This window comes from Saprolegnia parasitica (assembly GCF_000151545.1).
Source record: "Saprolegnia parasitica CBS 223.65 unplaced genomic scaffold supercont2.15, whole genome shotgun sequence".
In the NCBI taxonomy this organism is placed as follows: Eukaryota; Oomycota; class Saprolegniomycetes; order Saprolegniales; family Saprolegniaceae; genus Saprolegnia; species Saprolegnia parasitica.
In genome coordinates this window covers 159,972-186,150 of record NW_012156409.1, presented here as the reverse complement: position 1 = coordinate 186,150, position 26,179 = coordinate 159,972, and the positions used below count along the sequence as shown (strand labels likewise).

Below are 26,179 nucleotides of genomic sequence, written 5' to 3'. Positions count from 1 at the left end.
GTTCTTGCACGCATTCTATCTAGCATGCATGGGCCCTCGTCGAGCACGATGGCACATCGGCCATGGCCCAACGGGCTCCTGGGAGGCGACCTTGATAGTTTTGCCTCCTTCGACTTGATACTTGACGCCGTGTCGCGCGCTGCGCAGGAAACCCACGGAGCGTCAAGCTCGTGCGACGCTGCCATTGGTCGCTAAGATAGCACGATCGACAGCAAGGGTCCGTCACTCCGATGGATCCTTCCTTGGCCAAGAGCATCGGTCCGGCCTTCGCCACGACGAAGGCTCGGCATTGGAGGCTGCCACGTCAGAAACGGCGAAATCTTTGCTTATCCGGACATCCGGAAAGCACGACAAGGTTTCCAAATATTTGGATTTTGACGACGATGAGCGACTGCGACGACCTCCTGCGCATGTTCCAGAGCATCACGACGACGGACCACGACGCGCTCATCGCGCAGTTCGGGAAGCTGCTCGCGCTGGAGCCCAAGACGAGCGCCTTCTTCCTCGAGTCCTCCAACTGGAACGTGGAGACGGCGGTCAACATGTACCTGGCGACGACGCCGGCGCCGATCGAGGACGAGCTGCCGGTGCTGCCCGACGCCAAGTTCTTGAGCGACCTCAGCGCCGCCCAGAACGCTGTCTTCCTGCCGCACCAGCAGATCACGTTGCACCTCATCTTCCAGAACCCGGGCCCGGTCGAATGGCCGGCCAACACGCGCCTGGCCTTTTATCAAGGCGTCCCCTTTGGCGCCGGCAACGACGTGTACATTGGCGCGATTGCGGTCGGCGAGCAAACGCAGGTCAACATGACGACGACTCTGCCAGGCGAGAGCGGTACGCACTATGGCACGTGGCGGCTCATGAGTGACGGCCTCGCGTTCGGCGATCCTGTCTGGGTCCTCTTGTCCGTCGCGGGCGAGGATCGAAAGGACCATCGCATGGACAACGGCGACCACGCAATGGAGGTCGACGACGAGATGGACGTCGGTCAGCATGCGTACCACGACCATGCGCAGCCCGACATGGAGCTATAGCGTCGTCCTCGTACACCCTTTTTATGCGAACGCACCATTTTTACATTTACTTTTCTCCTCTACGCCAGCCACAACTTGTTGGTCGTCGAGGGTTGCAGAGGAGACGCTCTGAAAAACCCACCTTTCTATCGCCGTCCGAGCTGCAGCCGGCGCTCCAACTCGTCGACTTTGGCTTCGAGCGCTGCATTCTTGTCGGTCCATTGTGCTATCTAGAGAGGTCCTGAACGCAACGTTACGACGTTCAACAGGTACGTACGGCGGCAACGTAGCGGGCTTTCTCTTCCTGGAGCTCTTGCCGCGCGCGGTCGCCCCGAGCGGCCTTGAGCTCGTCTTGCAGGTCCCGGATGCGACCTTCGTACGTGGCCTTCATCGCCTGCATCTCTCTTGTCAGCGCCATGGCGTACGTGTCTGTATCGGGCACAGCCTGGAGCTGCTGGACGACCGGCGCGGTCTTCTGCCCGGCCGCGATCGCATCCGAGAAGGGCGTGGTCGGTCGCCGGGGCTTGCAGCCTGCGAGCTCCTCGAGGCGGTCCTTCATGTGCCGGAGCTGCCAGTCGACGGCAGCGCACGCGTCGACAACGCCGGCCCACTTGGTCGCATCTTCCGAGCGCACACCGAGGGCCAAGCGCTCGTTCATGGCTGTGACCACTTGCTTCACAAGCTGCTTTTCTTCCATGATACGCTGCGTCTCGACATCGAGGTCCCGCTGCTGCTGGTCGTGGGCTCGCTTCTCCTGCGTCAGCAAGTGCTCCCTACCACAGCATCATCCATCTCCCCATATTGATGGACATTGTCGGGACGTACATGCCCGAGAGCTCGGACCGAAGCTGGACGACCGTGGTGCGGGCGTCGTGCAGCGTCGCTGTCAGCGCGTCGATTTGCTTCCGCAACGTCACGACCGTCGCCGACACGTCGTCACGCTCTTTGGTGACGCGCACGAGGTGGTCGAGCGCCTCGTCGCGCTCGCGCATAGCCGCTTCCATCTCGCGCCGGTGGAAGCCGCCGATATCGGCGCTCGCCTGCGCCATGTGCAGAGCTTTGAGCGTCTCCTCGTGCTTGGTTTGCCACTGCGCGGCCGCCGCCTCGGCCTCGGCGACCCGCTGCTTCCACACAACGTGCGCCTTGTCGTTCACGTGGCTGCGCAGCAGCGTAACTTCCTGCGTCAATTGCGCAATGGATCGCGCCGCGCGCGCCTCCCGCTCTTCAAACGCGCGCTGGTCCGCATCGCGCTGCCGCTTCCGCTCGGCCAAGCACAAGTTGGCGGTCTCGAGCTCGTCCGAAATCGCTTTCGCAGTCGCTAAAGCGTGGGCATGGAGCTCCTTCTCGTGGGCGAGCGCGAGGTCGCCTTGGTCGTGCGCAGCCTGGCACGCGGCGCCGGCTTGGGCGAGGGCGGCTTCCAGCGAGGCGACTTTGGCCAAGTAGACGCCCTCGACTTCGTGGTGCACGTGGGCCCGCACGTGGCTCTCGGACGTCGATACTTGCAGCGCCACGAGCTCTCTTCGCATCGTTTCGAGCTGATTTCGGAGATCGTTGATCTCGTCGACTTGACGCTCGGTCGTGTGCCGCCACTTGGCCAGTGCGTCTTCGTGGACCACAGCAGCGTGCTTGGCCGCAGCTGCGAGCTGGGCTTCCATCTCGCGGTGCCGGACGGCCATGGCATCGATGTCCTTGGCATGCGCTGCCTCCAGTGCACGCAGCTCTCGAGCCTGCGTGGCGTTGATGGCCGAGCACTCGGCCGTCCACTCGGCGCGTATAGCGTCGAGACGGGCTGCGTGGGCTTTTTGGAGATTGGACGTTGCTTGGGTGACGGCGGCCGCACGCTGCGTGGCGGCCGCTGCCGCGTTGGCTTCCATCTGCGCTGTTAGCGTCCGTGCCGCCTTCTTCGCTTGCGCCAGCTCGGCTTGGAGCGACGCGAGTGCCTCTTGGCCTGAGCTGCGCGCAGCCGCTTCGTCGCTCGTGGCGCGCTCGAGCTGCGATCGCAGCGCCACGTGTGTTTGCTCCAGCGCGTGCAGAGATGTCTCTGCGCGGCTTGCTTTTGCGTTGGCCGCCGCAATCTAACAACCGTGTACTTCTTCCTCAACGAATGGCCGAGCGCTGTACCTCGTCGTGAAGCCGCGCAAGTACGTCAGCGTGCGCATCGAGGTCGCTGCGCAAGGCGGTCTTGTCCGTTTGGAGACCATCGTAGGCGGCCTTGAGCTGGTCATGAGCAACTTGAAGCGCGTCGAGCTTGGCCGCGTCGTCTGCATTCTGCTTTGCGCCGCGCTGGAACGCCTCTTGCCAGCCAGCACCGGAAGCACCGTGGTCTTTCGCCACCTACGCCGTTGAGAAACACGTGCGTTGAGATTGAGTCGGCCCAACCGCGGCCAAAGTGTCTTTGAAGAGCAGGATGTCTTGCTCGAGGGTGGTGATGGCCGCGTCTTTCGCACCCAATGCCGTCTGGAGTACGAGCTTCTCGGCGTCGTCCGCGAGGCCTTTTGTCTTGAGCGCCTAGCGTCGGCTCAGCACTCGCATCTCACGACGCCACGTACCTGCACCCGTCGCGCAAAGGCGAGGAAGCTCTCAAAGTAGATGCTGGCCGGCGTCGATGTGCTTGGATGGTGGTGCGTCTCGGCCGCTCCTCGGCCTTTGGCGTCGGCGTCGAGAAGTTCATGACGCGGAGGAGACCGTCCGAGAGCATTTGCTCGAGCGCATGCTTGGTGCTTTCGTCAAGGCCATGGCACCGCGCCAGCTTGGCGGCCACGTCGTCGGGCACGGCGAGGTGGTCCCGGCGCTTCAAGAGCAGATGCGCATGCCCGTTCGAGAGTGCGTCCGGGTCACCGAGCAGCTGGTACACGCAGCGAATGTCGGCTTGTAGCTGCTGCAGGTACGCACCAAGCGTCTCGTTGTGCTCGGTCTCGAGTCGTGGCATACCCGCACTGGACGCTGCCGCGGTGCTCGGACGGGGCTTGAGCTTTGCGTCTTCGTGGTTGTTGGAGCGCGAACGAGGCGCAGCCAGCGGCGAAACATCAGCGGGACGGTCTCGCGGCTCGTGCACGGGGCGTCGCACGCTCGTGTGCGGCCTACAGGCGCGTGGGCGTGTCATCGCAGCCATACGAGAGGTACCGTGGCTTGGTCTTCCGGGCAGCGTCTTCGTCGCGGCCTTCCTTGGGCTTTCTACACCGCAGTTGCATGAGCAGCGCAGACCCCGCAGGCGCGATCGTACGCCGACGCCGGGTACAAAAAGTCGACGGCGAAAGGCTGCGTCGTCCGGCGCGGGGGCCGCCCGTACTCCATTCTTGCGAAACCGAGCAGTGAACGTTACGCGAGATATGGCCGCATCGCCCGAGATCGTGAGCGCCGGCCGCGAGCTGCCATGGGTCTGAGCATGTCGTAGCTCTCGTCGCTGCCGATGGAGGTCCTTCTCTTCTTCAACCGCTGGTTCACGCTGCTCTACGTGCTCTTGACAGGCGCCATCTTCGTCTACAAAGGTAGCATGCCACAAGGGAGCACGAGAAGACGACTCTCCTTGTAGGCATGTACCTCCCGTACCCGCCGACGGGTGCGTACACGTGGGAAGTCATCTTCCTCTGTCTCTACTACATCATCGATCGCATCCGCATCTTCCAAGGTCCGTGTCGTCGCCTTGCTGGATCGCCCATGGATCCGATTTGTCTAGCCTCCAAGGGCAACAAGACGGAGCAGGTCTTTCCGCTCGTGACGGCTTGTCTCTTGACACTGCCTTGCGTCATCTCGCTCGCGTACTACATCAGCCTGCAGACCTACGTGTACTACGACGCGCTCTCTATCTCGGTGCTTAAGCGCCTGCGTAGACTGCAGCTCGACGTCATTCTCAACGCGATTGGCCTCGTCTTCCTCGGCCTCGAGTCCATCTTTGGCCCGATCACGACCCTCCGCCTGCTGCGGGCAAGTCGCTTTTAAGAAGACAGCAACAGTGTAGCACCAAGTACATATATATATATATATTTACTGCAGAGCGCCGTGGATAACGACCTGCGCGCCGTGGCGGCTTGTGACGGTGCCCAAGCTCAGGACGGCCTCGGGGCTCAGCGCGGCCTTGACCTGCGCCTCGTGTTCGGGCGCCACGATGAGCACCATGCCAATGCCGCAGTTGAACGTCCGGCTCAGTTCCGCATCCGAGATATTGCCGGCCGCCTGGAGCCACTTGAAGACGGGCGGGAGGCGCCAGCTCGACGCCGTAAGCTCCACCGCGAGGTCGTCCGAGAGCACGCGCGGGATGTTCTCGAGGAGACCGCCCCCCGTGATGTGGGCGAGCGCGCGCACGTAGCCCTTCTTGAGCAGCGGCGTCAGCAGCGAGACGTAGATGCGCGTCGGCGTCAAGAGCGCGTCGCCGAGCGTCTTGGTCGCGTCAAACGGACACGGGCTCTCGTAACGGAGGCCCGCGTGCTCGACGACCTTGCGCACGAGCGAGAAGCCGTTCGAGTGCACGCCGGCGCTCGCAAGGCCGAGGACAACGTCGCCGGCCCGCGCTGGCAGCGGCAACAGCGACTTCTTGTGGGCAGCGCCGACGCAAAAGCCCGCCACGTCGTACTCGCCGGGCGCGTACATGGACGGCATCTCGGCCGTCTCGCCCCCAATGAGCCCGCACTTGGACTGGCGGCAGCCCTCGGCGATGCCCTTTACAACTTCGGTCGCCGCGTGCACATCCAAGGCGCCGGTAGCAAAGTAGTCGAGGAAGAGGAGCGGCTCGGCGCCCTGGACGAGGAGGTCGTTGACGCACATGGCCACGAGGTCAATGCCGATCGTGTCGTGCTTTTGCATCGCGTGGGCGATCTTGAGCTTGGTGCCAACGCCGTCCGTGCACGCGACAAGGACCGTGTCGGCGCCGTAGCCAGCGGCTTGGAGGTCAAAGAGGCCGCCAAAGCCGCCGAGGTCGGCGTCGCACCCGGCGCGGACCGTCGACTTGCAGAGCGGCTTGATCGCATGGACGAGCGCGTTGCCAGCGTCGATGCTGACGCCGGCGTCGGCGTACGTGAGGCTTGTCGGCAGCGTGCCCATGTACATGGCGACCTGCTGGCGCTTGATCGCGTAGAGGAACGCGTCGCCTTCGAGCGGCTGCACGCGCGCTTTCAGCGTCTCGGCCGTGTCATTCGGCAGCACGGGGCACTTGAGCTGGACCGCAATCGGGCCGGCGTCGACCTCGGGTGTCACATAATGGACCGTGCAGCCCGAACTTGTCTTCTTCGCATCGAGCACGGCTTGGTGCACGGCGAGGTCCATGCCGCCCGCGAAATCCGGCAGAAGCGACGGGTGCACGTTCAAGACGCGGTTGGCCCAGCGCTGGCAAAAGGACGCCGAGAGGATGCGCATGTAGCCGATGCAGAGCACCAAGTCCACCTTCTTGTTTTCAAGCAGCGACGTGACTTCGGCGTCGAACGCATCTCGGGTTTTGCCCTTGCTGCCGACGGCGACACCCGGAATCTTGTGGGTCGCCGCTCGCTCGAGGATGCCGGCCGACGCCTTGTTGCTCACAATGATCTCGACCGACGCGTTGAGGTCGCCCGCGGCGATCGCGTCCAAAATCGGCTGCAGCGACGAGCCGCGCGTCGAGCCCAGCACGCCGAGCTTGATGGGCGGGCACGAGTGCAGAAGCCCCTTGTGCCCAATGTCGGACCGGAACTGGTGGCCCTCGAACGCAATCTTGGAGACGCCGACGTACGCCTGCGCGATCGCGTCCTTCATCGTCGGCGCAACCGCCGTCACCGTGAGCACGCGGCCGCCCGAAGTCACGAGCGACCCGTCCTTGAGCGCCGTGCCGGCGTGGAAGACGTTGGTGTTGGGGAGCGCGTTGGCCGCCGCGACGCCCGAGATGACCTTGCCCTTCGGGTAGCTGTCCGGGTAGCCCTGCGACGCCATGACGACAGTCGCCGCGGACGCGTCCTTCCAGAGCACCATGGCCGGGTCGAGCTTGCCGTGGCAACACGCGAGGAAGATCTCGACGAGGTCGCTGTTGAGGAGCGGGAGAACGACCTCGGTCTCGGGGTCGCCAAAGCGCGCGTTGTACTCAACGATCTTGGGGCCCTTGGGCGTGAGCATGAAGCCCGTGAAGAGGCAGCCGACGAACGGGTTGCCCTCGGCGGCCATGGCCGCAATCGACTTTTCGACGATCGCAATGCACTCGCGCTTGGCCGCGCCGTGGAAGCACGGCGCCGGCGCGTAGACGCCCATGCCGCCCGTGTTGGGCCCTTGGTCGTTGTCAAAGATGCGCTTGTGGTCCTGCGCGCCTGGCATCGTCACGACTGTCCGACCGTCGCTGAAGGCGAGGAGCGACACTTCTTCGCCCGTCATAAACTCCTCAATGACGACCTCGTCGCCGGCCGACCCGAACGCGCGGTCGACCATGACCTCGCGCAGTGCAGCGTGTGTCTCTTCCTTGGTCGTCGGGATGAGCACACCTTTGCCGGCGGCGATACCGGACGCCTTGATGACGACGCGGTAGTCGATGCTGTCGACGTACGCCTTGGCCTCGCTGTACGAGGTGAAGTTGCGAAAGGTCGCGGTCGGGATGTGGTGGCGCGCCATGAAGTCCTTGGAGAACGCCTTGGAGCCCTCGAGCTGGGCCGCTTTCGCGCTCGGGCCGAACGTCGGGATGCCCGCCGCGCTGAGCTTGTCGGCGAGACCGTCCACGAGCGGCGCCTCGGGCCCGACGACGCACAGCGTGACGCCCTTCTGTCGGCAAAACGCGATGAGCGCCGCGTCGTCGTCCTGCGCGATCGCGACCGACGAGATCTTGTCGCCGTTCGTACCGCCGTTGCCCGGCGCGACGTACACGTGCTTGGCTTGCGGCGACTGCGCGAGCTTCCATGCGAGCGCGTGCTCGCGGCCACCGCTGCCGACGAGCAGGATCGAGTGCTGCTGGACGTCGGGCTGGAGGAGCTCGACCGCGCGCGCATCAACGGCCGAGAAGGCACGGAACGCCTTCTGGGCAAGCGCCTTGCGCTCGTTGAGCGAGTAGGCCAGCGCGCCGCCCTGCGATACCTTGGTCGCCACCACAGCGTAGTCGCTTGGCGACGTGACAACGGCGATCGTCTCGTAGGCCCAGGCCGATGAGCGGACAAAGGCGTGGCAGCCCAGCCCCCACGTCTTGAGCGCAGCCTCGTCGTTCGTTTGCGGCACGAACGCAAGCACAAGACTGATGGGCGCAGCAAGTAGGTCCTGCGCCTCGTGCGGCGTCGCGATGTGCACGTGCGGGATCTTGGCTTGCACGACTTGGGCGCGCCACGCTGACGACGAGAGCACCGTGATGCGCATGCCACCTTGCTGCAGCGTCTTGAGGAGCTCGAGGGCCTGCGCGGCCTCGGCGACCGACGGCGCACCACACGTCACGACAACGACCATCTTGCGCAGCTCGGTATCTTTTGGGATCTGGGCCACGAACGTAGCATCCGGATGGCCACATCCTTGATTGTTCAACAGCCTGCGATGTATTTTATTCCTACATTAAATCCACATACAAACATAGCATGATAATATATCATACGTGGCACCGCGCGGGGCCGGCCAGTCATGATTGTGTCAACAGGCACGGTCGCCAGCGATCCGATCCTCGCCGTCCTCCTCCTCCTCCAACGCCGTAACGAGCCAAAGACCGTTGTACGAGGCTCATTCCCGTATGTGCTTCTCACTGGACCTGCGTCGCTACCACCAGCAAGTGGTGCCCACAGACGAAAGGCCGCGCAGAGGGCGAGTTGCCTGTCTCGTAGACCTAAGGACAGAAGTGTTGTTGTATTAGGAGGTTTATGCGGTGCGAAGCATGGGCGGCGCGGGTGGCTGGGTCGATGCCGGCGCCTCCGGCATGAACGTCACGTGCAATGTGAACGACTTGCCGAGCTTGTCCCAATTCGTGAAGAACTTGCCCTCGGACTTGTCGACGTCGAGGTTGGGCACCTTGAACGCGATCGTCTCGTACGGCTCGCACGCAAAGAGGAGGTACTGAAAGTTCTTGTCTGCGACCTCGACGCGCTGCTCAAAGGCCGACATGAAGCGGTGGCGCGGCTGGAGCCCGTCCATGACGTCGGGGTAGAAGATCTGGAAGAGCAGCATGCGCGCGCCCGTGTCCGGGTCCCGCTGTTTTGTGACTTTGTAGCCGGGCAGACCAATCTTGATGGTGCGAATGCGCTGGATCTCGGGCTTGGGCGGCGCTTGCACGTTGGCCGATGCTTCCGCAGCGTCCTTGGCCGCTCGGCGCGCCAAGTTGGTCTGATGGCGCTTACCCTGTGTATGGGCAAGGTAGTTGCCTTCGTTGCTGTGCAGCGTCAAGCACAATTTACACTCAAACGTGCCCAAGTGGTTCTTCAGGATGTACGGGTCCTTCGAGAGATCCACCGTCTCGAGCGCAAGCTTTCGCAGTCGCTCACGCCGGTCAATGTTGGCCTGCTGTTCCGAGGCCACGCCACCCGAACCGGGCTTGGAGCCGACGCGATTCTGGAAGTCCATGCCACCCTTTAGCGCCATGGAGGCGGCGAGCGTCGAGCCGTGTGTGATGCAGTAGTCGTGGACAAAGTTGGTCTCGACAAGCAGCCGCGCGTTGAATGAGAGCTTGAAGAGCGCGACTGGCACGCCCATGAGTCCGCTCACATGCGCCTTGACGGCCGCAATGGAGTCGGTCGCCTGCGCCACGACGTGCAGCTCCTTCGGGCCAAGACCACGCACGAAGAGGTCCATCGGTCGCCGTCCAAAGAAATCGGTTCCTGTGGTCCCGTTTGGAGCCACTCTATAAACTAATAGTCTCGGCAATATCATGCTCTTGGTAACCTCTTTAATTATATATATGTGGGTCAACCTCTGGAAGTGGATAGAATGTGCTGGCAGCACCAGCATCCAGGATTTCCCTCGCATAGCACGTCTGGTAAGTGGTGCACCACTGGCGGAGGTCAATTACAATAATGCGAGCAGATCGAGTAGTGTCCCGGCAGTGTCCACTCGATTCCACGAGCCCAAAATGCCAAGCGGCCCCTTGCGCTTGCTCTATTGGCTTCGTATCGCCGGTCCCGTGCAATGTATATCAGACACAAGGGACCCGCTATGACGAAGTGCGGTATCAAGCACATATCGTAGCTCCGAGTCTCAAAGAATGAACCCTCATTTCAAGGCAGCCCCGGTGCTTTGACGTGTCGGCTCCGGATTGGACTGCTGCAGCACCAGTCAGAGCTAACGTGTGGCCCAGACAGGGACATCGGAAGAGGCGAAAGCAAGCTCGGAGGCGCGTGCTACCTTTGCTAGCTCTGCGTTCGAGGTACAATCAAAGGCGTCAAACTTCATAGGACACATGTGCAATCTTCCCACAGAGCCACCAACTTCAACACGGAAAATCCGGATACCGCAGGTCAAACTGCGGGACTTGCATCCGGATGGCACAATTTTTGCATTTGCGTCAACGAACAAGAGCGATGGCTGCCGTGATTGCCGAAGCACTGGCGATGATCCAGAGCCAGTCGCCGCTTCTGTCGGCCGACGGCATCAGCAAGATGGGCCAGATCACCTTCAACCAGCGTACGCGCGCCGCGCCATGCATTGTTGTCATAATGCATCCTCATAGCGCTTCACAAGGTCGAGGCCGGCAAGCTCGGTGTGATTGCCGCCATCGTCGAGGCCATGAAGCGCTCGATAGACAACGGATCCATGCAGGAAGACGGCTGCCGCGTCTTGCGCAACATCGCCTTTCAATGCGGTACATTGCTCTCTTCTAATCGCATCTCGCGACGGATGATGATCCTTCTAGAGTCCAATTTGAACCTCGTCCAGAGCCAGGGCGCGATCGCGGCTGTCGCTGAGGCCCTCCACCGCCACATGACCAACGACGCTGTTGTCGCCGAGGGTTTCTGGGCGCTCGTCGTCTTTTGCGCCAACCATCGTACGTCCTGGCATCGCTTCCTGCCGTTGGCTCATGTGCACGGCGTAGATGGCAACACGCTCGTGGCCAAAGAGCTGGTGGCCAACGTCGCTGCGATCGCCGCGCACCACACGTCCAACGCAGAGATTCAGAAGAAGGCCATGTTTCTCGGCATGCTTTTTGCATAATCCAAACCCTTTTAGTCTGCGTTATACCGCGCCGTACCGACAGCTGGAGCTAGCGCGGCGCAGCTTGCCGTAGGCGGGGTGGCGCAGCGGCGAGTGCAGAGCGTTGACCTCAAAGAGACTGAGGACGCCGGATGCGAAGAGGGCCCACGCGCCGGCTTGGAACGCCCGCATCGAGGTCGCATCTGCGACGAAGAGGTTGAGCGGGTCGATGAACTGCGTGAACGAGCACGTGAAGAGGAGCAGGATCCCAAGCCAGCCGAGTCCTACGCAACTCTCTGATTAAGCATTTTGCATCGCATCGCCGACGACGAAGGTACCGGTGACCCAGTAGTCGAGGTGCCCGAGTCGGATGACAAACCAGCGGTGAATGACCTCCACGTGCATGAGGTACGCACTCATAGAGAGACTAAAGTAGCCGACGAGGCTCGGGATCCAGAAGCCCCAAAAGATGCGGGGGTTCCCGCGCGTGAGGTTCACGACGCCAAAGACGTTGAGTTCGTGCCGGCAGACAAAGCCGCGCGCGTGCAGCAGGAAGGCCCAGCCCAGAATGCCGAGCACGGCGCTCCAATAGTCAATGCGATACGGATAGTACCCAACCCACTTCTTCTTCCGGCGCGACGGGAGGCCGTGGATGTAGTCGTTGAGCCAAAGCTACAAATGAGATGGTTCATGAGATCCGTCCTTGGAGATTGCTGTCGTACGTCGAGGTCGTGGCAGCAGTTAATAACCTCGAGGAACGTGAGTAGGTACGCCACGATGAAGCTCGCTGCACCCAGCAAGAGTGGCAGATCGATGGTCTCGCGGACGAGCGAGAGCGGAAAGTCCGTCTGCGTCAAGTTGGAGGTGGTTTGGGTCGTCGCGTGCGGATGGTACGCCGCCTCGTTGGCGCTAGCGTACAAGAAGAGCGTCGCGCCCAGCACGGAGAAAAGCGCCGAATAGAAGCTCCACGAGTGAAGCAGCCAGCGGCGCGGCGCGTCTGGGTCCAGCGCAATGTGCAGCGTGCGAAACGTCTTGCGATGGACGCGCGAGCTCCAGAGGAGGCGCGTGTCGTCGCCGACCGAGTAAAAGTCGATGAGCGTCGGCGAGAAGCACTCAACGCCGTAGAAGATCGGCTTGGCCCGCTCGTGGCGGGGCACGAGAAGCAGCTGCGACGGCGACTTGGTCAGCCGGCTGCGCTCGGCCTCGGTCATCATCTTGCAGTCTGTCCGGAAACGAGAAGATGCCCATTGGACGGTTGTATCCGGAGGGCCAACCACTTCAACATCGACAGGCTCCCTTGCGGTTGCGATGAGGTTGGTTCTGTCGCTGCATTGCTCAAGCAAAGTTAGCTTGTTAATAACGGTCCACCTTTCTCGTGTGCTGGCGACGACGGCGTAGACCAAGGGAATAAGAGGATAAGGCATTCCCTTGGCAAACGGTTAGCTATTCCCTGTGTGGTGCTAGCAAGGGAGTAGGGCATGGAGATTGGGGCTTGGGAGGTGAGAGGAAGAACGCTGGGCCGCCGTGGCCCCGTTCGCGATCCTTTGCTGCTCGCTTGGTTCGGTCGGCTTCTTTGCCTCGGACTGGACGCCAGGATATTCGAACCTTCCACCTCAAACGCCAAAAGATCGCAATACACCTGCGATTGATTGGCCAAAATGACGCCCATAACGCGCAGCGATTGGCTTGTGGATTTTCGAACCCGAGAACGCGCCAATGGCATGGCGCGGCGTCGCTGCAGGTCCGTAGCGAGGTCATTTCCTCTTTCGCGTCGCCCACCGCAGGATGTCGCTGTTCCGCCACGTCCTCTCGCGCCGCGTCCGCCACGCGTCGACCAAGGCGACGTCATGCGTCGTCAACTCGCACAACGAATGGGACCCGCTGGAAGAGATCATCGTTGGCAAGATCGAGGGCTCGACGATCCCCGAATGGCACGTCGCGGGCAAGGCTGTATGGCCATCGCGCTACTGGGATATGTACAAGAACAAGGCCGGACAGCCTTTCCCGCGTGAGCTCATGGAGGCTGCTGCCAAGGAGCTCGACTACCTTGCGCATGTCCTGGAAGGCGAAGGCGTCGTCGTGCGCCGGCCCGAGTTCAACCCAGAGGACTTTAGCAAGCCGTTTGAGACACCCGACTTTAAGAGCAAGAGCGGTCTTTACGCAGCGATGCCCCGCGACATTTTAATTGTTGTCGGCAACGAAATCATCGAAGCGCCGATGGCGTGGCGGTCGCGGTACTTTGAGTTCCGTCCGTTCCGAAGCCTGGTCAAGGAGTACTTTCGCGTACGACATTTCTTCCACTTCTTTACTGATGCTTGACTGTTTACGCATAGAACGGTGCCAAGTGGACGGCCGCGCCCAAGCCGCAGATGAGCGACGAGCTCTACAATGAAGACTGGCAGCCCAACTCGGGCGAATTTAACGTACGTCCTGCGATTCACTCATGTCTGTACACGCCTCATGCATCTCTTCTAGTCGGTCGTCACGGAGTTCGAGCCGACGTTCGATGCGGCCGAGTTCACGCGCATGGGCAAAGACCTCTTCACGCAGCGGAGCCAGGTCACGAACGAGTTTGGCATCGAGTGGATGCGCCGGCACCTCGGCGACGACTACAACATCCACGTCCTCGACTTCAAGGACCGCAACGCCATGCACATTGACGGCACGTTCGTGCCGCTTGGACCTGGAAAGCTCCTCGCCAACCCGTACCGGCCGTGCGTGACCGGTCGGCCTGTCAAGACGTATGCGTACAAGGACAAGGAGTACGAGTACCGCCTCCCGGAGATGTTCAAGGGCTGGGAGGTGTTTGTCGCGCCGACGCCCGAGCTGTCGCCCGAGCACCCGCTGTTCTTTACGAGTCCGTGGACGGCGACGTGCAACGTGCTCGTCGTGCGCCCTGGCGTCGTCGTCGTCGAGGCGCACGAGACAAAGGCGCGTCAGCTCTTCAAAGAGTGGGGCTTTGAAGTCATCCCGGTGCCCTTCCGCAACTTTATGCCCTTTGGCGGCTCCTTTCACTGCGCGACGTGCGACATTCGCCGCACGGGCTCGCTGCAGTCGTATTTTGATTGAGGCTCCGCACACCCTGTGCATAAGAACAGAGTTGTGTCTTGTGTATTCTCTTCAAGCAGCTTTGACTTTAACTCGAGCCCCACCGGTCAGCACGTCCGTGTAGAGGAGGACGCCGAGGAAGACGACAAGCGTGCCCAGCCACTGCGCCACATGAAAGACGTGGGCAAAGTAGAGCACGCTGAAGACGAGGTTGCACGCCTTCCGGAAGGTCAAAATCACTTGCAGCGATACGGTCGAGACGCGAGCCGCGAGATGGTACACGGCGCGAATGCACACATAGTTGGCGACGAGGTTGACGCTGAGCAGCGCCAGCAGGTGCGGCACGGCAACGGGCCCCAGTAGCCATGGCGGCAGCGCCCAGAGATCGCCGTGGCTCCAGTCGGAGAGACGCGCCGCGACTGTCGACCGCTCCGACAGCAGCATGAGCGGTAGCGAGAACACGTGCATGTAGAACATGCTCTCGCGCGCCACGTCGCCGCTCGACGCACTCTTGTACGCTTTCAACGCTGCGTTCTGGCAGTGGCCCAAGAACGAGCCAAGCAGCAAGGCGGCGACGAGGAGCGTGACGCCGACGCGCCAGTGCCCGAGGAGGGCGACAACAGCTTGGAGCTGCGGGTAGGCGCAGAGCGCGCTTTGGGTGTCGCTGCAAAAGGTCACGCGGCCAAAGAGCGGCTTGTCCATTAGCGTCGTCATGAGAATGCCCAGCGAGATGAGACCGACGCCGCCGATCTGGTGCGCCGCGTAGCGCTTCCGGAAGCACACGGCGCCGACGAGAAGCGACGCGACCGGCGTCGACGACCGAAAGAGATTCAGCAGCGGGAACGAGACGCCGCACGTGAGCGCGACCGAGTTCATTTGGCTCACGCCAAAGTAGAGCCCGGCAAGGCCGAGATGGACGGGCAGCGGCAGCACGCGGGGCGAGGTCGGGATGCTCGTGATCGCGACGCTGACAAACTGGAAGGCGGAGATAAAGGTCCCAGCCGTCGAGTCGATGGCGAGCATGCTCTCGAGCGATGCGCCTTGGACCCAGCATGCAGCTAGGACGACCGCGACGAACGAGACCACCGTGGCACCTTGCGCCATCGAGATTCAAGATGCTAACGCACACTATTAAATCATGATATTGGATTTGGTGTATGACCTCGACGCAAATGGTGTCGAGGGTACTTCCGAGACGGTCGCCATGTATTCGAAGTAGCCACAAGCTTGGCGGAGGGTGCCGGGTGATCGCAGGAGGGTGTCGCTGCAGGAGGAGGAGCGACTGCAGCCCAACGGCGCGAGCGAGGAAGAGAAGGTCAGACTACCATGATTCTCTTGGTGTAATGTACTTGTTAGATGGATCGTGCTAATATTCAGTCAGTGGTATGGTACACAGCAACATCGGGGCACATGCTCGCATATTGGATTAACGAGAAAGGCCGGGTGGTCGCGACAGAGGCGCCAAGGAGGGGCGACACCGCTCACGGGGCTTCGTTCGTGATCGTGGGGCTCGAGAGACGCACGTTCAGGACGGCGGACGATGCATTGCTCGTGCGCTGGCGCTTTGGCTCGCTGCTACACACGCACGCTAAGAATGCAACGTTGCAATACGATCTGAGGTGTACCTTGGCGCGTCATTCTCCCGCTTGCGCGAGGCGACCGTGTCGGTCGTCGACGCGTCGGACGAGTCGTCGCTCGTCGAGTCGGCGGCCGCGTCGGTAGTTGCTTTTCTTTTCTCGTCTGGCTTGCGCTTGGAAAACACAAACTTGCGGAGGACGTCCATGCCGTCCTCGCCCGTCGTGGGCTCCGTGCGGCGCTTGCCGCTGCCGGGGCCCTTGAGGACTGAGCTCGGGAGCGAGCTCACGACCTCGGCGACCTCCCAGATCGCGTCCTCTTCGGGCATATTGCGCAAAAGCTTGGCAAAGTACCCGTACGCATGCGTCCGGACCTAGTCAGTTGAGTCACGACGTGTGTCGCAGCTGAGGGCAGCACTTTACCTGGACCGCGGTCTTGGTCTTGACGTGCGTTTGGATCTTCTTCCACTTGCGCCCGTACATGTTGAGGCCTTCCATGAACCGCGCGTGTTCTTCAGCTGTCCAGCGCTCGCGTTTCTTGGCATCCTTGCCATTGTCCTGCACGTCTGACGACTCGGGCGAGTACACGGGCGCCGGCTTGTGCTGGAGACTCGCGTGGTGAGCGTACTCGTCTGCTTCGTAGGCTGTGCGCTGCTGCACGGGGTACTCGCGGCGCGGCATGAAGCTACTTTCGTTGCGCTCGTACTCGGTCGGGTACGCGTAGTACGACGGGTGCGCGTACTGGCGGGGCGGCGGCGCAAACATGGGCTGGCGATGCACACTGCTCTCATAGTACGGTTCGTTCATCGGCGCATACGATGGCGCGCGGGCGTACACGTCCCGGCGCGGCTCGGGGTAGTAGGCCGGCGGCGCGCGCTGCGGGTGGCGCGGTTGGTATCCATGCATGGGCTTGGCGCGGTAGGCATGGTCGCTGCTATTCGGCGAAGGCGGGTACGTCGCATGGTGGTGCGGCGACCGCGTCATGAGCTGGCTCATGCTGGGCAGCGATGGCAGCGACGGCGCGTCCCCAAACGGGGGTCTGAGGTACTCTTTCTTCATCGCGCCTGATGATTTGAGGAATGGCAATCTCGGATGGTTCTTGTAACGCGTATCCGGCACGTCCCACACTGACGCTTTGTATACGTCGTCCGGATACCGTGCGATCCGCATAAATCCGTGCGAAGCCAAGTCCTCCGCCACACATTTGCCAGCGTAATTAAATTGCACGCGCCACGTGGGACCGTCGGCGCCGACCTACAATTTTGAAGCGAATAAAATGTATATAGCATTACACATGTCCCAGAGACATGCCGTTCTTCGCGCCAGCGACATACACTGTATCGTCTCGCCACCTGGTCCAGTCTGCAGCGCCATCAGCGCGGCCGCCGACGCGAAATGGCTTTGCGTCTCCTTCGCGCCAAGGCGTGCGCCAAAATTTCCGCCCTCGGCCACGTCGCCTCGTGTGCAACTGTGTGGGGCCGATTTCTGGGCATGATCGTCCCGAACAGGCGTTTCTCGGGTGCAAGATGGGAATGTGGCGTTGGGTGGCGCTTCTACACGCCGCCGCGCGCGCTCGAGGCGGCGTCGCCTCGTGTCACTCGTGTCTCGCGTGACATCACCGGCACCGCAATGGGCTGCCGATCCTCGTTGGACGAGTCGTCGTCGCGGCCGCGGCGAGCTACTGCGCCGTTAGAATGTACAATAGCTTCTTGAACAGAAGTGCGACGTCAACCCACCCAAAGGGTCGGCCGCGTCTGCGATATGCCAAACGACATGCACGTGATGGGCACTTTGCACTTTGCAATACCAATTTAGTGTGAGCGGAAACCGAGTTCTTCTCGGGAGGTCAGCTGCAGCCGGACTTGACGCCATCACCTCGCAGCTTCAAAACTGTATACCGCTTCGTCAGCTACTCGGCAGACGTGTGCATAAACCGGGGGCAGTGCTCGATAGCGCTCTGATTGGCCCGATTTCCGTGCCGGATTGAAGCCGACGATGAGTCGAAACAGGCGTAACGTCTCGCACCGCCTCCAAAATGCTTGACGAGCTCGCGGAGGAGACGACGTCGCCCGACGTCGTAGCGTTCGCTCCGTACGAAGCCACAAACGCGCATCTCCCGCCATGTCTTTCTGGTGGCGCTGTCCACGTCGTCGCCGAAGCCCTGCGCCTCGTGGCGTCCATCGACGTCAGGTACCGCGCCTATCAGAACTCAGAACTCACTGGCTACTTGCAGCCGACGCATCTTGACCGAGACGAGCGTGCTTACGACTAGCGCGATCAGCTTCTTGGGCGCTTGGGACCAGAGAGCGTCTCTCTTGGCGGCGTACGTTGCGCACAACGAGGCCCGGAGCTCGGAGCAGGCCGCGCTTCGGGCACGCGCCACCGACATTCAGCGCAAATGGCTGCACGTCAAGTTTCGGGCCATCGACCATCCAGCCCGCTTTGAGCCGCCGGAAATATATCCGTACCTCGATGCTGACGACGCGTCGGCGCCCGAGGTGGACGACGACCTCTTGACGCAGCAAGTATGCATGCTGGGTCACGTTGCCGTCGACAACGCGTGTGCGTAGATCGCACAGTACAAAGTCGCGCTGGACAAACGCGTGGCAGACACGAAGGAGGCCCGCCGCCAAGAGGCTCTCGCGGTCGCCCAGCAGCAAAAGGTCACAGCGCTGCGCCGACGCCGCGAGGTGCAGACCAGATTCGCAAGCGACGAGAGTATCGACACCAGTCGTAGGCGCACGCGGAGCGCCATCGACTCGAAAACATCCAACACCGGTGGGAGTACCTCGTGAATTTGGCGCTGCGGCGCGACCACGTGAACCGACTGCGGCGCGCCAAGAGCGCGGCGGTGGCCGATGCTGACGACGACGACGATGACGACGACGAACGGCCGACAACCTACCTCGCGGCCAAGCTCTTTGTCGAGCGCACCCTGCACACTGCGACGCTGCATGCCATGTGGGCGGTGGAAATGCAGTCGCTCGCGTCGCCGCCACCTGAGCTCGTGACCAGCGACGCCGGGCCAGTGCTCCGCCTCTGCATGCTTTTATGTCCCAACCCGTTTGGCGCGCAATTCAGCGCCCTGTACCAGCGGTACTTTGCGCGCGAAGGCGCGACGATCGGCGTCCATTTCGAGTGGCGCGTCTTTGACGTCGGGCAGCTCGAGTTTCCGACCGTCGCGCTCGATGAGTGGGCCCACGGCTACTTGGTCTGCGGCGGTCCTGGCCGCGAAAACGCGTCGCCGCTATGGCACCGATCGGTCGTAGCTTTTGTTGCGCACGTCGTGGGACTCCATCGACGCGTCGGGGCACTTGGGCGCGGCCATCGCATCCTCGCCGAAGCGCTCGGTGGCCACGTCACGTGTGCGTCACCGTGTCGGTTGGACTGGAATGTTTTTGAAGAAAAGGTTCTTTCCCAGCAGTCGATCAAGACGATGGTGTATGCAATTCCTGCGCTCCACGGCGACGTCGTGACGAGTGTGCCAAGCGCCAAAGTCGCAACGAGCACGCCGGGAGCCGCACACTATGTGACCACCTTCAAGACCAAAACCGCCCTCTCGTTCGATGGACACCCCGAGTGCGGCCCGTTTATTCTGCACATGCTCGCGCGGTACCTCCAAGCACCGGCGACGGACGACTCGTCGGCGATCCCCGAGTGTCCGTGGCCCTCGGGCAATGCCCTCGTCGCGCGCAAGCTGCTGCAGCACTTTCTTGTTGCGCATAAAGGGCAAGAGGACACCGAGAGCGTGCTCTCGCGACGGCTGCCCGAGCGACGCATGCGCGTCTTTGCGCACAAGACGGCCGACCCGATGCTCGAGTTCGTCTCGGACACGAACGAGTACCTCTCGTTCGCGTCCAGCGAGAACGTCGATGTCGTCGTGCTGCCCATTTGTCTCTCTTCCGACAAGCACCCGATCGTCTTTGACTCGACGCGCCTCGAGTCGCTGACCGACTTGGCGTCCGTGTACCCGTCCTACGTTCATGCCATTCCGCCGCGCGTCGCGATCAGCGATCTCTCGCTCGCCGAGCTCAAGGCGCTCTCGAGCCTCCACGCGTCTCCAAACGCGAGTCTGCTCAAATCCCCACGTGGCCGGGGCGGGCACGCGGGTGAGAGCAATCGTCTCCAGACGCTCACAAGCGTGCTGCAGTTCATTGCGCGTCTCAACGCGGCGCAGCAGTCATCGCCGCTCGAGGTTGCCTTCATGTTTCCAGAAGAGAACGACGCGACGTTCAGCGCACACGACTGCGACCGCATCCGCGTGCTCTACACGACCCTAAGTGGCGCGCTGCGGGTCTTGCACACCAATATGGACGACGCCGTCCACGTCATATCGCGCGACATTGCCTTCCTGCACACGCTCCACAAGCTGCACCCGCGCTGGCGCACGGTGCTCGCACTCCCGCGCTCGATCGCGACGCCCCTTCGCATGACCGTGCAGCACGACGCATCCGCCATCGCGCACTTTGCCGACGCGATCTTGATTCCCAAGTCCCATCCCGTACTCTTACCCGACCAGATCGACTCGCTCGCGCAAATCTATCACCGCGCCGGCGTCCACGTGTACGTGGACCTCAACGATCCATACCCGACGTCACTCTCGCTGGTGAAGGAGCACATCAAGTGTCTTTGCCTCCGCGTTGACGGCGTCTTTATATCGAATCCGCGCATCGCCCTGGATGGCTTCCGACGCTTTGCGAGCGGTCATAGCTACGTCGACGAGGTTTATGAGGATATACGCCAGAGCTTCAGCCTCGTCGCTGCCTTGGCCGAGCACGAGAAGCTCCAGCGGCAGCAGGAGCCGCAAGCGATCACGTACGCCCACCACGCGTACAAGTTTCCAGGCAGCGAGAGCGAGAGCTGGTCCCAGCGCCTGCGGCACCTTCCGCCCGTGATGGACCACGTGGCGCACCTCGTCGAGGTCGACGCTGATGTTGAGATGGAGCGACAAGTGCGCGGCAACTTCTGCAGCGCGCCAAAGCGGACACTTCCCGCGCGGCCCGTGACGGGGCGGCCACTGCTGCTGGCCGTCACTGCACCCGTCTTGGGCGCTTCGCAGCAAGGTCGTCGATGCCGCACGCGCGTGTCTGGGAAGCGGCATACGATTGGGTCATTGGCCGCTCCGTCCAGTCCTGCTCTCGCCGATCGTTCGGAAGACATTCGCAGTCCGGAGCGCGTCGTTTCGCTCAACCAACGCCGCTCCGTCGCACCACCTTGCAAGCCCCCACTCCTAAGCACCCGAAGCCTACGACCCCGCGCACCAGATCGATAGAGCCTCAAGACAACACAGCAGTCTCTGTTGTCCGCTTCACCCCAGTAAGCCAATAAGAGGTAGCAGCGTCCGAATTGGAATGGCTCCTTGCCACGGCCCTTTCCACATAACACTCGGCCTCAAATGCAACCCATTTTATTCAGTAAATCCCGACGATATTGCAGGCAGAACCGTTGATGTGGTTTAGCGGTAAATGCTCTTCTCGATGCGCGTCGGTTCGATGTACGGTGCCGCCGTCTGAAGCGACGGCCTACGGTTCGTTCGTGAGGAACGAGCAAGCAGGAGACTCTGTCTACGTGTAGCGTGGTGTCTTGGCCGCCGAAGATTTCTTGGCGCGCTCGAGGTGCTTTGTCTCGGCCGCCAGCCGACGGCCTTCGTACTGCACAGAAAGGTCATCCATGAGATTCTCAAAGTCACCAGAACCTGATGCGTCTTCCACTCGTCGCGCGTCATGACGATCTGAAACTCAAATACACCGTCGAGTTCGAGCGTATTGAGCACGGGACTGTCGGTCGAGTAGTGTCCTGGCTCGCGCAGGATGTAAAAATCTATGCACCTCGGTATACAAAAGCTGCAGCACCGAGGCACGCACCGCGCGACGGCGCGAGCTTGGTCCAGCTGCGTGGCGCGGGGTCCTTCGTTTCCCACTTGTAGAGAGGCTGTTGTTTGGCAGGCTTTGCCGGCTGTCGATTCTATCGATCAAGAGGTGCACGAGGAAGCTATTGAACGCTACCGGCGTGAGCTGCTGGTTGCTGTTGCTGCGACGAGGTGGCGTGTCCTTGGTATGCGGACTGCTACGACAACAGCTGCAGTCAGCGTCAGGGCCAATTGCATCGACGAACTTGAAAAGACGCGCATTTGGTGCTGCTGTACGCGGCGCGGGCTTGGCCAGGGTCTGGGCCACCTCGCGCAGCCGCAGCAGCTGATGGTCCAAGTGCGCGGCTCGCGGATCTAGTCAGCCTGAGCCCGAGGCGCCATAGTGGGCGTTCCCACCGTCCGCGTGTGTGCGGCGTAGCTCATCGACTTCGTCCACGCGGCGCTCCACGGCATCGAGCAAGATTGAGAGCTATCGTCACAACATCGAGCGCACAGTTGTCATCGGCGACTCGAACCTCGGTGTCGGGCAGCGTCTTCTTGAACTCTGCGACTTGCTTCTCGAGCGCATCCACTGCATCGTTTGCAATAAGATCGTCATCTCGTTGCACGTGAGAACGCTACCTTCTTTGACGAGCGTCGGCACGCGGCGAATGTCGACGCGATGCCAGGTCGCGACGCGCCTGTCCATGATCGTGGTTCGTTTTGGCGTAACCGCATCGGATTGGTCGGAAACCTTTCGTGTGGGCGAATCGCAAACAAGTATTCGAATTGATATTGACCAATCATAGGGGCGCGTGAAGAATGGAACAGGGCGGTTTGGTATTGGTGGATTTGCTGCGATGGCGGGCAAGGAGATCTTCGGCGACGATGGCGCGGGCCTCGAGCTCACGGTGAACTCCAAGTTCGCGGACCAGTACATCGAGCGCAAGCGCAAGGAAGAGCTCTCGAAGCACCGCTACGACGACGACGACGAGTCCTCGGACTCGGAGACCGAGGACGAGGACGGCGACCAGCTCACGACCGAGCTCGACAAGGACATCTCGCGGACGCTCAAGCTCATCCGGTCCAAGGACCCGTCCATCTACGACAGCAAGATCAGCTTCTTCGAGCAGGGCTCGGACGACGAGGATGAGGACGAGGAAGATGGCGAGGCCAAGAAGGCCAAGAAGACCAAGAAGACCAAGCCGCTCTACTACAAGGACCTCGTGCGCCAGCAGGTGCTTGCTGGCGACCTCAACAGCGATGAGAGCGACGATGAGCCGCCAGTCACGACGTACGCGGACGAGCAGAAGAAGCTCAAGGGCGACTTCCTCCAGTCGGTCGCCGCCGAAGCCGACGACGAAGAGGAGCTCGATGGCGGCCTCTTCACCGTGCGCCAAAAGACGGCGGACGACGAGGAGCGCGAGGCTGCCGACTTCAAGGCGTTCCAGGAGGAGAACCCGGACGCGGTCGACGAGCTGGACGCGGATGCGTTCTTGGCCAAGTTTATGAAGTCGGGCGCGTGGAAGGAGAAGCGCAAGACCCCGAGGTACATACATGTTATGCCCTTGCTTAGCACTTATCAATCTAAATGTAGCTACGCTGAGATTGTGGGCACGGACAAGGTCGACGACGAAGAAGACGCCGACGAGCTGGATAAGGCTGACGCCTTTGAGCACTCGTACAACTTCCGTTTCGAAGAAGAAGGCGCCGGTCAAATCCAGACCTTCTCGCGTGTCGTGGAAGACTCGATGCGTCGCAAGGACGACAAGCGTAAGAAGGATCGTGAGGAGCGGAAGGCACGCAAGGCGATCGAGCGCCAGAAAAAGGAAGACGAGCTTCGCCGGCTTAAGAACCTTCGCCAGGCCGAGATCCAGTCCAAGATCGACAAGGTTATGGCCCTCATGGGGCCCACCAAGTCGGCGCTTACGGTCACTGACGTGGACGGCGCGTTCGACCCCGAGGAGCACGACCGCCGCATGGCGCAGGTGTTCAACGACGACTACTACGGCGAAGAAGCCGTCGATGAGAACGGCAAGCCCGTGTGGGAAGACGACGATGACGTCTTTGGGAAGCTCCCGGAAGAGGATGAAGAAGACGACGACGAAGACGATGATGCCAAGGCCACTGCACCGGTGACCGAGGACGACGATGAGGCGAACGACGACGAGCCGATGGACGATGCTGCCGATGAGGTCGACGAGGAGATGCCGGAGAACCTCACGGTTGAAGAGATCAAGGCCATGAAGCAAAAGTACCTCGACGAGCTCTACGCGTTGGACTATGAGGACATCATTGGCGACATGCCGTGTCGCTTCAAGTACAAGACGGTCGAGAAGAACGACTATGGTCTGACGACCATGGACATCCTCGACGCGGACGACAAGGATCTCAAGTCGGTTGTCTCGCTCAAGCGTCTCGCTCCGTACGTGGACCGCGAGTACTCTGTGAACCGACGCAAGGTCCAGCAGCTCCGCAAGCAGCTGCGCTCCAAGCGGTCGGCCAAGAAGCCGGTCGACGAGGTCGAAGAAGCGGCGCCGGCAGCAACCGAAGAGGTGGCCGCTGAATCGACCGAGGGCAAGAAGTCCAAGAGCCGGAAGCGCAAGCGCAAGTCCAAGACGGTGGAAGAGACCGAGGAGCCATCTGCTGTCGTTGACGAGGAAGTGGCGGTGCCGACAGAAGACGCTTCGGCCGAGTCGTCCAAGAAGAAGCGCAAGCAGAAGAAGAAGAAGACGGAGAAGACGCCGGACACGGGTCTCTCGGCGTCGCGGCTCGAGTCGTACCGGTTGAAGCCGCTCAAGTGATAACATAAACAGGCTGCCTTTCTTTTTTAGCCCATCTTATAGATAGTCTTATGCTGCTCGGGAAGAAGCCGCTGCCGCCCCACCGGCAACGCACGCTCCGGCATCTCTTTGCGGACCCCGAAGGCCTCGAGTACCTCGTCTCGGAAGATGCGACGCTGTACCCGCCCGTCGTGATCCACGGGCGTGTGTTCACCAACATCGACCCGCAGACGCGCGAGCGCGCTCAGAAGCGCTGGGACGCCCTCCGTGACGTGGTCATTCGCACGCCAGAGCTCACGCGCATTGCCCAAAAGCTGCAGGAGAGCGTTCGGTAGCGCATCAACGGCACTAAATCCCGCTGCATCGTTCTTCTGGCGTAGGATCCTCAAGATGCACCCGTCCGAGCGCTCGGACACGGACGTCGCGCAGCTCTACGCGTGGCTCATGTCCCAAGAGAATTTGAGCCCCGTCTTCAAACCAGTGCGACGACACGTTTGACATGTCTTGCTTGACGCAGCAATAGTGCCCGAGACGATTGGCAAGAACGTCTGTCGTGAAATGGAGTTTCTCCACCTTCGCCGTACGACGAGGACGCTTAGTATGTATCTGAAGCGACGTGCGTAGCCAACGACATTATTGTCCATCAAGGCGACATTGGCGAGACCTGCTTTGTACGCTGCGTGTGAGAGGATGCTGCTAACGCCGAGGCAGATTGTCGTGAGCGGTCAAGTGGGCATTCACGTCCGGACGCCGGACGAGCAAGCCGCGTTTGCCAAAGCGGGTGGCCGCCAAGACTTTCCGCCCGACCCGCCCACGTGCCAGCAGGAGCAAGAGGCCGCGCGCCAAGCGGTGTCGTCTCGAAGGTCGAGCGGCCAAGTCGGCGGCCGGCGACTAAGCAACTTTCTGCCGCCAGCACCACCGAAGGTGCGTCGTGCTTCCATGTGAGAAGCCGCTTGAACGTACAATAGCCAGTGGTAACCCCCGAAAGCCTCGCGCGCTGCGGCAACAAGGTCGCGACGCTCCGGTCGGGCGCGACCTTTGGCGAGATCTGTCTCATCGAGGCCGACTCCAAGCGCACGGCCACCGTGATCGTCGACGCTACTTGCCCGATGGCCAACCTCATCGTGCTCTCTGCGTCGTCGTACGCCAAGATGACGCGCAGCCCGCGCACCGAGGTGCGTGCGTCCTTGATATGTTGATAGTATGATCTGGATACAGGGCACGATCTCGGACCACATTGCCTTTCTCGCGCAGATGCACCTCTTCAAGACGTGGTCCAAAATGCGTGCGTGACCGACTGCGATAGTCCAACATCTTAGGCGCGCGTAGAGCTCATGCGTCTCGCGTCGTCTCTGCGCTACATGGTGTTTGCGCCGCAGGTAATCGATGCTGCAAACGTGCACATGTCACGCGCGGCAGTAGCAGTACATTTTGCGCAAGAACGTCGATGTCGAGTACTTTTACATGTTCCTCGGCGGCGAGGCCAAGGAAGTGTCGAGCGTCTCCTTTCACGAAGACGTTTTGACCGGGTACGGCCGCTGCTGCTTCTTCTTCACGACGATCCCTATAGCGTTGCCGTCAAGACGGCCGAACACAAGGGTGACGACCGAGCTCACACACCTGAGCAAGTTTGACGTGGCGGGTACGGCAAGTACGCATGGACGCCGTGGTGATGGTATGCGCCAGGCGAAGGACTCGTTTTGGGCAAAAAAATGCACTTGTGCCCCGTCGACGTCAAAGCCGGTAGGCCATGAGCGATTGATACATTCTTGATACATAAAGGCGACGCAGAAAGCACCGTCGTCGCGCTTGGACTCAGTGTACTGGATACGGTCGCTTCCATCCTTATCCATCGTGGGCCGTAGAAGAAGCTCT

At 61.4% G+C, this 26,179-nt stretch overlaps 14 protein-coding genes across 14 annotated transcripts; 7 read left to right on the top strand and 7 right to left on the bottom strand.

Annotated features, from left to right (window-relative positions):
* Positions 1–378: 378 nt before the first annotated feature.
* SPRG_05196 (hypothetical protein) lies at positions 379–1,091 on the top strand. Its single transcript, XM_012343800.1, has one exon. It carries the CDS (start codon positions 384–386, stop codon positions 1,032–1,034), a length of 651 nt encoding a protein of 216 aa, XP_012199190.1. The 5' UTR covers positions 379–383; the 3' UTR covers positions 1,035–1,091.
* A 176-nt stretch (positions 1,092–1,267) lies between these two features.
* SPRG_05195 (hypothetical protein) lies at positions 1,268–4,116 on the bottom strand (the record flags this gene model as incomplete). The annotated part of the gene is made up of 6 exons (XM_012343799.1): positions 1,268–1,786; positions 1,839–3,088; positions 3,135–3,347; positions 3,393–3,521; positions 3,563–3,640; positions 3,688–4,116. 6 exons carry the CDS (start codon positions 4,114–4,116, stop codon positions 1,276–1,278), a joined length of 2,610 nt encoding a protein of 869 aa, XP_012199189.1. The 3' UTR covers positions 1,268–1,275.
* A 306-nt stretch (positions 4,117–4,422) lies between these two features.
* Positions 4,423–4,968, top strand: SPRG_05194 (hypothetical protein; the record flags this gene model as incomplete). Its single annotated transcript, XM_012343798.1, has 4 exons — positions 4,423–4,501; positions 4,546–4,641; positions 4,690–4,798; positions 4,844–4,968. 4 exons carry the CDS (start codon positions 4,423–4,425, stop codon positions 4,950–4,952), a joined length of 393 nt encoding a protein of 130 aa, XP_012199188.1. The 3' UTR covers positions 4,953–4,968.
* SPRG_05193 (hypothetical protein) lies at positions 4,966–8,415 on the bottom strand. The gene has a single exon (XM_012343797.1). It carries the CDS (start codon positions 8,388–8,390, stop codon positions 4,998–5,000), a length of 3,393 nt encoding a protein of 1,130 aa, XP_012199187.1. The 5' UTR covers positions 8,391–8,415; the 3' UTR covers positions 4,966–4,997.
* A 347-nt stretch (positions 8,416–8,762) lies between these two features.
* SPRG_05192 (hypothetical protein) lies at positions 8,763–9,756 on the bottom strand. The gene has a single exon (XM_012343796.1). It carries the CDS (start codon positions 9,714–9,716, stop codon positions 8,790–8,792), a length of 927 nt encoding a protein of 308 aa, XP_012199186.1. The 5' UTR covers positions 9,717–9,756; the 3' UTR covers positions 8,763–8,789.
* Positions 9,757–10,441: 685 nt separating this feature from the next.
* SPRG_05191 (hypothetical protein) lies at positions 10,442–11,072 on the top strand (the record flags this gene model as incomplete). The annotated part of the gene is made up of 4 exons (XM_012343795.1): positions 10,442–10,544; positions 10,591–10,722; positions 10,774–10,905; positions 10,954–11,072. The coding sequence occupies 4 exons, from the start codon at positions 10,442–10,444 to the stop codon at positions 11,070–11,072; spliced, it is 486 nt and encodes a 161-aa protein (XP_012199185.1).
* Positions 11,073–11,089: 17 nt separating this feature from the next.
* Positions 11,090–12,262, bottom strand: SPRG_05190 (hypothetical protein; the record flags this gene model as incomplete). Its single annotated transcript, XM_012343794.1, has 3 exons — positions 11,090–11,335; positions 11,390–11,723; positions 11,774–12,262. The coding sequence occupies 3 exons, from the start codon at positions 12,260–12,262 to the stop codon at positions 11,094–11,096; spliced, it is 1,065 nt and encodes a 354-aa protein (XP_012199184.1). The 3' UTR covers positions 11,090–11,093.
* A 547-nt stretch (positions 12,263–12,809) lies between these two features.
* SPRG_05189 (hypothetical protein) lies at positions 12,810–14,120 on the top strand (the record flags this gene model as incomplete). The annotated part of the gene is made up of 3 exons (XM_012343793.1): positions 12,810–13,334; positions 13,385–13,474; positions 13,527–14,120. The coding sequence occupies exons 1-3, from the start codon at positions 12,837–12,839 to the stop codon at positions 14,118–14,120; spliced, it is 1,182 nt and encodes a 393-aa protein (XP_012199183.1). The 5' UTR covers positions 12,810–12,836.
* Positions 14,121–14,157: 37 nt separating this feature from the next.
* Positions 14,158–15,227, bottom strand: SPRG_05188 (hypothetical protein). The gene has a single exon (XM_012343792.1). The coding sequence runs from the start codon at positions 15,201–15,203 to the stop codon at positions 14,172–14,174; it is 1,032 nt and encodes a 343-aa protein (XP_012199182.1). The 5' UTR covers positions 15,204–15,227; the 3' UTR covers positions 14,158–14,171.
* Positions 15,228–15,430: 203 nt separating this feature from the next.
* On the bottom strand, positions 15,431–16,751 carry SPRG_05187 (hypothetical protein). The gene is made up of 3 exons (XM_012343791.1): positions 16,097–16,751; positions 15,725–16,047; positions 15,431–15,674 (listed from the first exon to the last, which is right to left on the bottom strand). Exons 1-3 carry the CDS (start codon positions 16,730–16,732, stop codon positions 15,581–15,583), a joined length of 1,053 nt encoding a protein of 350 aa, XP_012199181.1. The 5' UTR covers positions 16,733–16,751; the 3' UTR covers positions 15,431–15,580.
* Positions 16,752–17,688: 937 nt separating this feature from the next.
* SPRG_05186 (hypothetical protein) lies at positions 17,689–20,907 on the top strand (the record flags this gene model as incomplete). The annotated part of the gene is made up of 5 exons (XM_012343790.1): positions 17,689–17,863; positions 17,907–18,198; positions 18,244–18,363; positions 18,411–20,736; positions 20,804–20,907. The coding sequence occupies exons 1-5, from the start codon at positions 17,709–17,711 to the stop codon at positions 20,905–20,907; spliced, it is 2,997 nt and encodes a 998-aa protein (XP_012199180.1). The 5' UTR covers positions 17,689–17,708.
* Positions 20,908–21,124: 217 nt separating this feature from the next.
* SPRG_05185 (hypothetical protein) lies at positions 21,125–22,230 on the bottom strand (the record flags this gene model as incomplete). Its single annotated transcript, XM_012343789.1, has 9 exons — positions 21,125–21,195; positions 21,242–21,324; positions 21,369–21,493; positions 21,538–21,628; positions 21,679–21,739; positions 21,788–21,896; positions 21,939–22,011; positions 22,058–22,113; positions 22,164–22,230. The coding sequence occupies 9 exons, from the start codon at positions 22,228–22,230 to the stop codon at positions 21,129–21,131; spliced, it is 732 nt and encodes a 243-aa protein (XP_012199179.1). The 3' UTR covers positions 21,125–21,128.
* A 143-nt stretch (positions 22,231–22,373) lies between these two features.
* On the top strand, positions 22,374–24,353 carry SPRG_05184 (hypothetical protein). The gene is made up of 2 exons (XM_012343788.1): positions 22,374–23,070; positions 23,119–24,353. The coding sequence occupies exons 1-2, from the start codon at positions 22,382–22,384 to the stop codon at positions 24,323–24,325; spliced, it is 1,896 nt and encodes a 631-aa protein (XP_012199178.1). The 5' UTR covers positions 22,374–22,381; the 3' UTR covers positions 24,326–24,353.
* Positions 24,354–24,375: 22 nt separating this feature from the next.
* Positions 24,376–26,058, top strand: SPRG_05183 (hypothetical protein; the record flags this gene model as incomplete). The annotated part of the gene is made up of 10 exons (XM_012343787.1): positions 24,376–24,635; positions 24,685–24,784; positions 24,836–24,884; positions 24,929–24,975; positions 25,016–25,228; positions 25,273–25,479; positions 25,523–25,589; positions 25,634–25,683; positions 25,727–25,946; positions 25,997–26,058. 10 exons carry the CDS (start codon positions 24,376–24,378, stop codon positions 26,056–26,058), a joined length of 1,275 nt encoding a protein of 424 aa, XP_012199177.1.
* Between the last annotated feature and the right edge of the window lie 121 nt (positions 26,059–26,179).